At 37.4% G+C, this 10884-nt stretch overlaps 1 protein-coding gene across 3 annotated transcripts in view; it reads right to left on the reverse strand.

The window, feature by feature from the left end:
- Positions 1–1650: 1650 nt before the first annotated feature.
- SH3BGRL (SH3 domain binding glutamate rich protein like) overlaps positions 1651–10884 on the reverse strand; it is a 94308-nt gene continuing 85074 nt past the window's right edge. For all 3 annotated transcript variants that reach the window (XM_025371718.1, XM_025371716.1, XM_025371717.1), the window contains 3 exons: positions 9770–9955; positions 8522–8602; positions 1651–2995 (listed from right to left, as the gene is read on the reverse strand). In XM_025371718.1, coding sequence (XP_025227503.1) covers positions 2963–2995; positions 8522–8602; positions 9770–9955 — 300 coding nt within the window. In that variant the 3' untranslated portion in view covers positions 1651–2962. The remainder of the gene's footprint in view (positions 2996–8521; positions 8603–9769; positions 9956–10884) is intronic.

Here is a 10884-nt window from a genome sequence, read left to right on the forward strand (position 1 = left end):
AAGTGAAAACGACTCAAATGTCCATCAACTGATTAATGGGAAAACGCAATGTGCTTTTATCCATACAGTGGAATGTTATTCAATAAAACGTGAAGTACTAATGCATGCTACAACATGGATGAAGCTCAAAAATGTGGTAACTAGAAGACACAAACCACAAAAGACCACATATTGTATGATTTTAGTTATATAAAATGTCTAGAATAGGTAAATCCACAGAGACGGAAAGTAAGTTGGTGTTTGTATAGTGCTGAGGGAGTGGGGCATGGGGAGTGACTGCTATTGGATAGTTTACTTGTTGGGTGATGAAGCATTCTAAACTTAAATTGTAGTGATTGTTGCACAATTCTGTGAATATACTAAAAGCCACTGCCTTATACACTTTAAATGAGCAAAGTTTACAGTATGGGAATTGTATTTTAATAAAGATGTTAAAAGGACAATCATGTGAAAATAGGAATTATGGTAACATTATAGTACTGTTTACAAAGGATTTCAAAATTTTGTTTGCTAAATAAAGGAAGGTGATAATAGATACAGGAGAAGAATGACGGATGGGAGCAGAAGACTAGAAGGTTCAAATTAATCAAATGTGAGTTTCTTAATCAATTTTGTTGGAATTCTTCAAAAGAAAGAAATACGTATTTTACAGTAAAAGATTAGACCAATGTCAACCTTTCAATATTTTTCAGCATCCATACCTGGGTAATAAAATCCATGTGAATTCTCATTTTTCCTTTTGCTGAATGAATGGAATATGTGCAATGAAATCTGACTTCACCAAAATTTTCTGTAAACTTTCCCAAGCAAGTAATTAACAACTTCTGTTTTAAAATTCTGTTTACCCCTACACTCAGATTCCCAAAGAAATGTTGACATTTAACAATGCAATCAACATCCAATTTGCATTGTTTGGTCAAAATGAAACCCGAGGGTCAAATATTCCCAAGAACAAACCAGCTCAAAAATTGAACATAACAAATAAGCAAGTCTGATTTACAAACAGAAACAATCTGAAGGAAATATAACAAGTAGCAAAGATTATATTTTCCAGCCAAATATTTTGAAAGATTTTTTAAAATAAAATTCACGTTAATATTCAGAATTTCACTTGCATTTTTGTATCTACTAAACATATTTCTCAGTTGACAAAATAAAATATTTCAATTTAGGAAGACTCAATTCAGCCTTTTACTTTACATATACTATGTTAATTTTAAGTTATATAAACATGGCAAAAAAATACATCTATTTTTAAAGAATGCCTGTTTTGCCAGCGTTGACTTATTTGACATTAAAATAAAAGTTAAAATGACCACATAAAATATTGCAAGTATCATCAGCGACATTTGATAAAGCTTAGGAGAAAATATTGACTAATTTTTTTTTTTTTTGCGTTTTCTGGAGTGTATTACAAAGCACCCTGTTTTCTCTAGAGTTCTTTATACCATATTTTTGTAAACCCAATGAAATTGTTCATTTGATCCCACGTGTATTGTGAGAGTCCTAAAAAAATATAGAAAACGAAAAACTGGAATTGAATTCAAATAGTTTTCTTTCTATTATTTTCTCTTTTTGCATTCCCAACCCTCTAAAAAAAGATATTACTCATCTAAAATTACTATTATATAAACTCCAAGAACACATAAGTTATGTTTCTAAAAGTACTGAGTTTATTTTAAAGCATAGCATCAAGTTTGAATCTCATGAAACAAAGCCATCTCTTCATTATGTGTTGATTTTGGCAAAAAGTACAGACCAGCATACAATAGATATATATGATAACGTAGTTTAAAGTAAGAGGTGTTTGCTTTTGGTAATAAAGTAGTATGAAACTTACTATATAAATCTGTGCAGTTATTTAGGCCATATTTCTTGTCTTTTTAGAAGTCTTCAGACTTAATATTTTAAAAGTTGTCCTTTTTATTTGATACTTCTACTTTTTGCTGGAATAGAGGCACAGAAAATATTCTCACTGCTGAGACTAATACACTCATACAATACATGGCTAAACTGAAATTAAAAGGTAAGATATCTTAGGAATAGTAGCATTTACGATTGTGAGTTGTTTTAAACGGGCAGCACTACTAAGATTTGTTTTAGCAAAAACTCAAGGGAAACCAATCTTGGAAAATGATCGCCAACCTGTTTTATAAGAGTTATTTAAAAGTCTAATCTCTTTGCTAGAGAATGCCGTTTTAAGCTTACTTGGCATCCCACTTTCATGATATACATATGCATATTTCACTGAGGGAAGGAACTTGGATATATCATTCCATCACAGCTGTGTAGTTAAACAAGGAAATTGTCCACTGAATGAATCTATTGCTTTTGTGTGTGTAGAAAGATATCTATTCTGATCACTGAAATGTGCAATGAAAGGCTACATTTAGAAGCTCGGAAAATCTGTGGTTCAATACATAGAAGTTTCATCTACAAAAGAATGGGAATGTTATAATTACCATAGGAAATTACAATGTTTAACGTATCATAAACATTACCTGCAAGTACTTTTTAATCACAATAATATAGCATCAAAAAGGTACATATTCTTGTTCACCAAAATTAATGAGGCAACTTAGGAATGAAAGATAGGTTATTTCTCTTTCTCCTTTTTAATGTAGAGATGCAGATACACTTAAGTTGCCATAATAATGGCAAAAAAGGAGGGAAGGGTGTTTCTTTGTAAAATCAATGGTGTACACAGGATGCCTTGGCAGGTAGCAACACTATTTCTATGACATTTACTTACTAATATAATTTTGTGTTAATATACCATTCTCCTCACCATAATGTTCAAATTTTAATTTCATATTCGTTTTGAATGTTTGCATGTGAAAACACCAACTAATCTATTATTTCAACATTAAGCCTATTTCTTTTGAAGCAAAGCTGATTCTGCGATTTTAAAAAAGCAATGGAGACTCATTTTTCAGGACGTTTAAAGCACAGTGCTTAAGGTTCATGCTTGCTGCTTTGCTTGCACTTCTGCTTCCTGAAATGAAAAACAAACAAAAAAAAGATAAGTTTAAACATCACAAAGCAGACATGCATGTGTATCTTAGTTAGACTACATTAGTTCCAACTACTAAGAATATACAAAAGCCCCCAGAAGAGATTTCTTAAAAAATTTTAGTAGAAAAACTATATAATACAAACAGATTTCTAGAAACAGATATACTAAAAGACTACCTAATCATTCCTAATGATTTGGAATACTTCCATGAAAGCAAGGGATATACAGTTATAATTGATATTTTACTTAAAATAGCTAGTTTCCTTTTTGTGTGATTTTTCATGAAAATTGAGTATATAAAAACATGGTCACTTAAGTTTAAAATTAGTTGAGTTTTGGTTAATTAAGGTTTAAATTACTTAGAAAATGTGCTATCCATTAAAATATTGTAGTTTTCATGTTTTATGATGGTATACACACCAAAAACTCAGGTTGTCTTCCTTCTCCTCTGGATAGTGAGGTACTCACCTCTAGCACAGGAACTCTGACCTACATGTGTGCTCTGGTGCTCAACATAATACTTGACATAAAATAAACTTCAAGGAAAGTTTGTTGAACTAAAGATGAGTGGCAAGACTGACTCTGGAAAAGGAAACATCAGACTTTTTTTTTTTTTTTTTTTGAGACGGAGTCTCGCTCTGTCGCCCAGGCTGGAGTGCAGTGACCGGATCTCGGCTCACTGCAAGCTCCGCCTCCCGGGTTTACGCCATTCTCCTGCCTCAGCCTCCCAAGTAGCTGGGACTACAGGCTCCCGCCACCTCACCCGGATCGTTTTTTGTATTTTTTAGTAGAGACTGGGTTTCACCGGGTTAGCCAGGATGGTCTCGATCTCCTGACCTCGTGATCCGCCCGTCTCGGCCTCCCAAAGTGCTGGGATTACAGGCTTGAGCCACCGCGCCCGGCCAGGATCTTTTGTATTTCAGTGGTGTCAGTTGTAATATTTCCTGTTTCATTTCTTAGTGAAGTTATTTGAATTTTCTTTATTCTTTTCTTGGTTAATCTTGCTAATGGTCTATCAATTTTATTTATCTTTTCAAAGAACCAGTTTTTTGTTTCATTTATCTTTTGTATTATTTTTGTTTCAATTTAATTTAGTTCTGTTCTGATCTTGGTTATTTCTTTCTTCTGCTGGGTTTGGGTTTGGTTTGTTCATGTTTTTCTAGTTCTTTGAAGTGTGACCTTAGATTGTTTGGGCTCTTTCAGACTTTTTGACATAGGCATTTAGGGCTATAAACTTTCCTCTTAGCACCGCCTTTGCTGTATCCCAGAGATTTTGATAGGTTGCATCATTATTGTCATTCAGTTCGAAGAATTTTTAAATTTCCATCTTGATTTCGTTTTTGACCCAATGCTCATTCAGGAGCAGGTTATTTAATTTCCATCTATTTGCATGGTTTTGAAGGTTCCTTTTGGAGTTGATTTCCAGCTTTATTCCACTGTGGTCTCAGAAAGTGCTTGATATAATATCAATTTTCTTAAATTTATTGAGGCTAATTTTATGGCCTATCATATGGTCTATGTTGGAGAAAGTTCCATGTGCTGTTGAATAGAATGTGTATTCTGCAGTTGCATAAAATGTTCTGTATATATCTGTTAAGTCCATTTGTTCCAAGGTGTAGTTTAAATCCATTGTTTCTTTGTTGACTTTCTGTGTTGATGACCTGTCTAGTGCTCTCAGTGGGATACTGACTTCCCCCACTATTATTGTGTTGCTGTCTATCTCATTTCTTAAGTCTATTAGTAATTGTTTTATAAATTTGAGAGCTCCAGTGTTAGGTGCATATATGTTTAAGATTGTGATATTTTCCTGTTGGACAAGGTCTTTTACCATTATATAATGTCCCTCTTTGTCTCTTTTAACCACTGTTGCTTTAAGTTTGTTTTGTCTGATATAAGAAGAGTTGCACCTGCTCTCATTTGGTGTGCATTTGCATGAAATGCCTTTTTCCATCCCTTTACTTTATGTGCATCCTTATGTGTTAGATGAGTCTCCTGAAGGCAGTAGATTGTTGGTGAGTTCTTATCCATTCTGCAGTTCTGTATCTTTCAAGTGAAGCATTTAGGCCATTCACATTCAATGTTAACATTGAAATGTGAGGTGCCATCGTATTCATTGTGCTCTTTGTTGCCTGTGTACTCTGGGTTTTTTCATTTTTTTTTCTTTTGCTTTCAAGCTTGCATTTTTGTTTTATAGGTCCTGTGTGATTTATGCCTTAAAGATGGGTCTGTTTTGATGTGTTTCCAGGATTCCTTTCAAGATTTAGAGCTCCTATAGTGGTGGCTTGGTAATGGCAAATTCTCTCAGCATTTGTTTGTCTAAAAAGAGTTGAATCTTTCCTTCATATATGATGCTTAGTTTCACTGGATACAAAATTGTTGACTGAAAATCATTTTGTTTAAGGAGGCTGAAGATAGGGCCCTAATCCCTTCTAGCTTGTAGGGTTTCTGCTGAGAAATCTGCAGTTAATCTGATAGGTTTTCCTTTATAGGTTACCTAGTGCTTCTGTCTCACAGTTCTTAAGATTCTTTCCTTTGTCTTAACCTTAGATAACCCGATGACAATGTGCCTAAGGCGAAGATCTTTTTGCAATGGATTTCCCAGGTGTTCTTTGCGCTTCTTGTATTTGGATGTATATGTCTCTAGCTAGGCCAGGGAAGTTTTCCTTGATTATTCCCCCAAATATGATTCCAAGATTTTAGGATTCTCTTCTTCCTCAGGAATTCCAATTATTCTTAGGTTTGGTCGTTTAACATAATCTCAGACTTCTTGGAGGCTTTGTTCATATTTTCTTATTCTCTTTCCTTTGTCTTTGTTGGATTGGGTTAATTCAAAGACCTTGTCTTAGAGCTCTGAATTTCTTCTACTTGTTCAATTCTATTGCTGAGACTTCCCAAAGAATTTCGTGTTTCTAGAAGTGTGTCCAAAGTTTCCTGAATTTTTGATTGTTTTTTTCTTTAAACTGTCTATTTCATTGAATATTTCTCTCTTTACTTCTTGTATCATTTTTTTGGATTTCCCTGCATTGGGCTTTGCCTTTCTCTGTTCCCTCCTTGATTAGCTTAATAACTAACCCCCTGAATTGTTTTTCAGGTAAATCAGGGATTTCTTCTTGGTTTGGATCACTGCTGGTGAACTAGTGTGATTTTCTGCAGATGTTGAAGGGCATTGCTTTGTCATATTATCAGAGTTGGTTTTCTGGTTCCTTCTCACTTGAGTAGACTCTGTCAGAGGGAAGGTCTAAGGCTGAAGGCTGTTGTTCAGATTATTTTGTCCCATGGGGTGTTCCCTTGATGTAGTACTCTCCCCTTTTTCCTATGAATGTGGCTTCCTGTGAGCCACACTGCAGTGATTGTTGTCTCTCTTCTGGGTCTAGCTACCCAGTGAGTCTACCCAGCTCCGGGCTGGTACTGGGGGTTGCCTGCACAGAGTCTTGTGATATGAACCATCTATGGGTCTCTCAGTCATGCATACCAGCGCCTGGTCCGGTGGAGGTGGAGGCAGGTGCAATGGACTCCATGAGGGTCCTTAGTTTTGGTGGTTTAATGCTCTATTTTTATGCTGGTTGGCCAGGAGGTGGTGCTTTCCAGAAACCATTAGCTGTAGTATTGTGGAGAGGGACCAGCAGTGGGCAGGGCCCTAGAACTCCCAAGATTATATGCCCTTTGTCTTCCACTACCAGGGTGGAAAGGGAAGGACCATCAGGTGGGGGCAGGACTGGGCATGTCTGAGCTCAGACTCTCCTCGGGTGGGTCTTGCTGTGGCTGCTGTGGGGGGTGGGGATGAGATTCCCAGGTCACTGGAGTTCTATACCTAGGAGGATTATGGCTTCCTCTGCTGAATCATGCAGATTGTCAGGGAAGTCCTGGAAAGTCAGCAGTCACAGGCCTCATCCCGAAGGGTTGGTCTCACACCCACCAAGCCCCCCTCCAACAGCCCTGGGTCTGTTTCCAGGTGGAGGGCAAGAGGGGCTTAAAAATTCCCCCAAGGCTATCCACCTCCCAGCTGTGGGAAAAAACGGGCTTTAGTTCTTCCCTTGCCTGTGAAGTCTGCAAGTGGGATTTGCACCTTCCCCCCAGTTCTGGCCAGGAGGCTTCTTGTCCCGTTCAAATTGTTACAAAATTTGGCTAGAGAATTTCTTCTTTCTGTGGAGTTTTAACGCCTGCTCCTCTGGCCACACTCCCGATGGATCCCTGTGGTGCCAGGCAGAAATGGGCTGCTTGGGGACCCAGCGAGATCCCAGGGCATTCCTATTGCTTCCTCTACCCCTGTATTTTGCTGGGCTCTCTAACTTGACTCAGCTGCAGGTAAAGTTGGAAACTTCTCCCGCGAACAGACCTTCAGTTTCTCCAGTGAGGGTATGTGTTGGGGAGAGGAGGGTCTCCCTTTTCTACTTCCTCAGTTGGGGCACTCACTGTATTTGGGGTGTCTCCTGAGTCCTACAGGAGCAGACCGCTTCCTTGAGAGGGTCTGTGGGTCCTCTCAGGATTACTGGTTTGTTCTTGCAGTCTATCTGGGGCTGAAATTCACAATGCAAGCCTCCAGATGCTGCTCTGTCTGGATTGCAGATGCTGCAATCTAGTCCTCTTACTATCTTATTTAAAGAAAAGTGTCTTCAATCACTTTTCTTATGGCTCAAATTACACAAAGCCTAAAATATAACATTTTATCCATGAGAAAAGAAAGTTCGGCAAGAAAACCATTTCACAATGATATAAACATAGTACTAGTAAATTTTTGTCTAGTGAAAACAGACAGTAACACAGACTTTTAAAATAGGAGAGGGAATTGGAGTTCAAAGAATCTGTCTAACATACAATTAGTTGTTAAGAGCAAAACATAAAATGACACAGCAACATAAAATGATTGAGGCAATTTGTATGAAGAACTACTATAAAAGGCAAAGGTATGTTTAAAGTTGATAGTTTGGGGACATCTCATTAGATAGACAATTTTATTGTTGCTTCCTTTATTTGGTCTGTCCTGAAAATGCTGCTACTTAAAAAAATTAATTTGTGTTGGCAGGAAAAAAGCCTCAAATTTGGCGAGCAAGTTAGTGACCAGTTTTGCAATGCAGATGCTCTTAATTAACTTGAATGGATGACTCTATCATTTGCTCTCACACAAAGACAATAAATGCCGCCAAGGAGATTACCATGAACTAAGATGCTTACTGTCATTGTAGAACCACGCAGGACGGCTGGAATAATGAAGGCTTTAAAATTGCTAAGCACTTATTTGTGAGTAGGTCAATGAGAAATTTGCTCCCGTGGTCAGCTTGACGGGGAAATCACTCTACCTACCTGCTAAACACATAGTTTACGCATTTGGTTATGCACATCTTTCTGCCCTAATAGGAATTAAGTGGATGCAGAGAAGGCACTTTTTGCTGTAAAGGACTGTCTCTGACTTAATTTGAATACTTAACAGAAGTGAAAATCTTACTAACTAAAAAAGCTCAGCAGCAATAACATGATCTATAAAGCAGGAAAAAAAGGGTATCATACCTTTGAACCAGGTGGGGCTGTCAAGCCTAAGAAGGCATACACTGCATTATTTTCTCTGGCTTCAAAGAAGGCATCATAGTCCTTGATGAAAAGAAGGTAAGATGAATTAGCAATATGCAACCAATAAAAGAAACAAAGGAGATTTATTCGACCGAGTGCAGTGGTGCAGTGGTTCACGCCTGTAATCCCAGCACTTTGAGAGGCTGAGGCAGGCGGACCACCTGAGGTCGGGAGTTTGAGAACAGCCTGACCAACATGGAGAAACCCAGTCTCTACTAAAAATACCAAAATTAGCCTGGTGTGGTGGCACACGCCTGTAATCCCAGCTACTCAGGAGGCTGAGGCAGGAGAATCGCTTGAACCTGGGAGGCGGAGGTTGCAGTGAGCCGAGATCACGCCACTGCACTCCAGCCTGGGCAACAAGAGCGAAACTCTGTCTCAAAAAAAAAAAAGAGATTTATTCAGAATGACCTGACTAGTCAACAGAATCATCTGCTTCCTTAGGGACAGGCAGACTACCTTCCATAATACTAGAATTCTGGAAGGAGTAAGGAGTAATAAAGAGGCAAGGCTTCCAGATCTTATTTAATATAGGTTGAAAAGTAGGTATTCTATGGCACAAAAACTGCAGAACGGTTTATTCCACATCACATCAAATTTAAATCTGCCTGCAGCTTCCTCCACTATGCAAAACAGCCACCTATTTCCCAGTAAGAAGATACTTATTTCTGGTCAGACACTGTTGTTTCCATTCACCATATTTCTATTCCATTATTCATTTAGGTTGAGATTTTCTCAGAGCCCACAGTAGACTAGATATTAGCTAGATATGCCAAGGCCAGAAGAACAGTTAATCTTTGCTGTGTTTTGAGAAAGGCAATGAGATGTCCATGATGCATGACCAGAAGAACAACCAAATAGTAAGAGGTTTCAACCTGGGGAATGCAAGATAATCTTCACATGACTAAATTTGGTTGGGATACCTACTGTCATCTTGTAAGCCACAAAACATTCTCAAAAAGTAACAAATAAACTTGCCTAAATTTGACTGTGATGCATAATCAATAGCAAACATATTTAGAAAATGTAGCCATTGTCTACATCCAGCCTTTGAGAGGATGCAAAGGACAAATGACTGTAAGCAAGCGATATAACTATATATATGCAGGTTTGGAGGCAGAGGTGAAAATAATGGATAGATTTGGGGCAATCTATTTCAATAAACAAGAATTTACATTGTTTTCTTACCCCGCGATACTGGCTTTCATTGAAAATCTGAGGTGGCAGGGGATACCCTGTGGCTGGTCGACTATTTTCAGGTACATTTTCTCTCATCCACTTCCGATTCTCTTCATTGGCTGCAATATCTTTTTCCTCAAATCCTATTTTGTTGGCTTCTAGGAAACCAAGTACATCTTGCTGTTTCTTCTTAATCTAGGACCCAAAGAACAAGAAACCGTATTTTCCAATATTCGACAAAAGTCAAATGTTTGTGAGCTGGCAGAAATGAATTCAGACAGAACAAAGATTGTGGTTTCACAGAAGTTATATGATTTTCCCTCTTTATTACTGTATTGTTAATAATGCCTCACAAGTGTATTGAAGAGCTTTTGGTCCACAGGTCCTTTTATCAAGGACTTTCTCTTTTTTTTCCATTGAAAATTCTCATTATTTAATGATGTACATGCAAAACTAACTGATGCATATCAATACCTAAAAATGCAGTTAACCCCAAATTGTGTGTAGTGAAAAGTTATGTTTTCTGATCCTCTACAAGCCTCTCTTAGTTTCAGCCTTTCTAGAAAGTTTTTCCAAATGACACAAGTCTGCTTCCCATCTTAACAAGAATAGTATACGCAATAGAAATGAATCTTTCCTTGACAAACTGCACAAGCTGCAAGAGTCATTCAAGCCTCAATTTTCATTGTTCAAAACAGAAACTGAACAAGAAGATATTAGCCAATCCTACAAACTATAAAGTTTGCAATATATCTGGACCATTCATTAGCCCTTATCATGAGCTGCTAAGGCATCTTTTATGTGTATCATGTATTAGGTTAGTGAAAAAGTAATTGCAGTTTTGGTCATTACCTTCAATGGCAATTACCTTTGCACTAACCTAATATATTCATCTAGATAACCAGGTAGAGATGACACATGTATTCTGTCTCCTTATCACAGCTAGGAGAGAGCTTTGAAAACAGTAAAATTAATACTATTCAGTTAAGTTTCTCTTCTGATATGCATTTCTTTTAGAACCTGAATTCACACATCAATGGTAATTAACCCATATTTAAAACCATAACTTAACATTTCTGAGCTACAGGATCGTAATCAATAAGCAAGTTTCTTCATGGAATCAC

Source organism: Theropithecus gelada, chromosome X (genome assembly GCF_003255815.1).
Source record: "Theropithecus gelada isolate Dixy chromosome X, Tgel_1.0, whole genome shotgun sequence".
Taxonomy (NCBI): domain Eukaryota; kingdom Metazoa; phylum Chordata; class Mammalia; order Primates; family Cercopithecidae; genus Theropithecus; species Theropithecus gelada.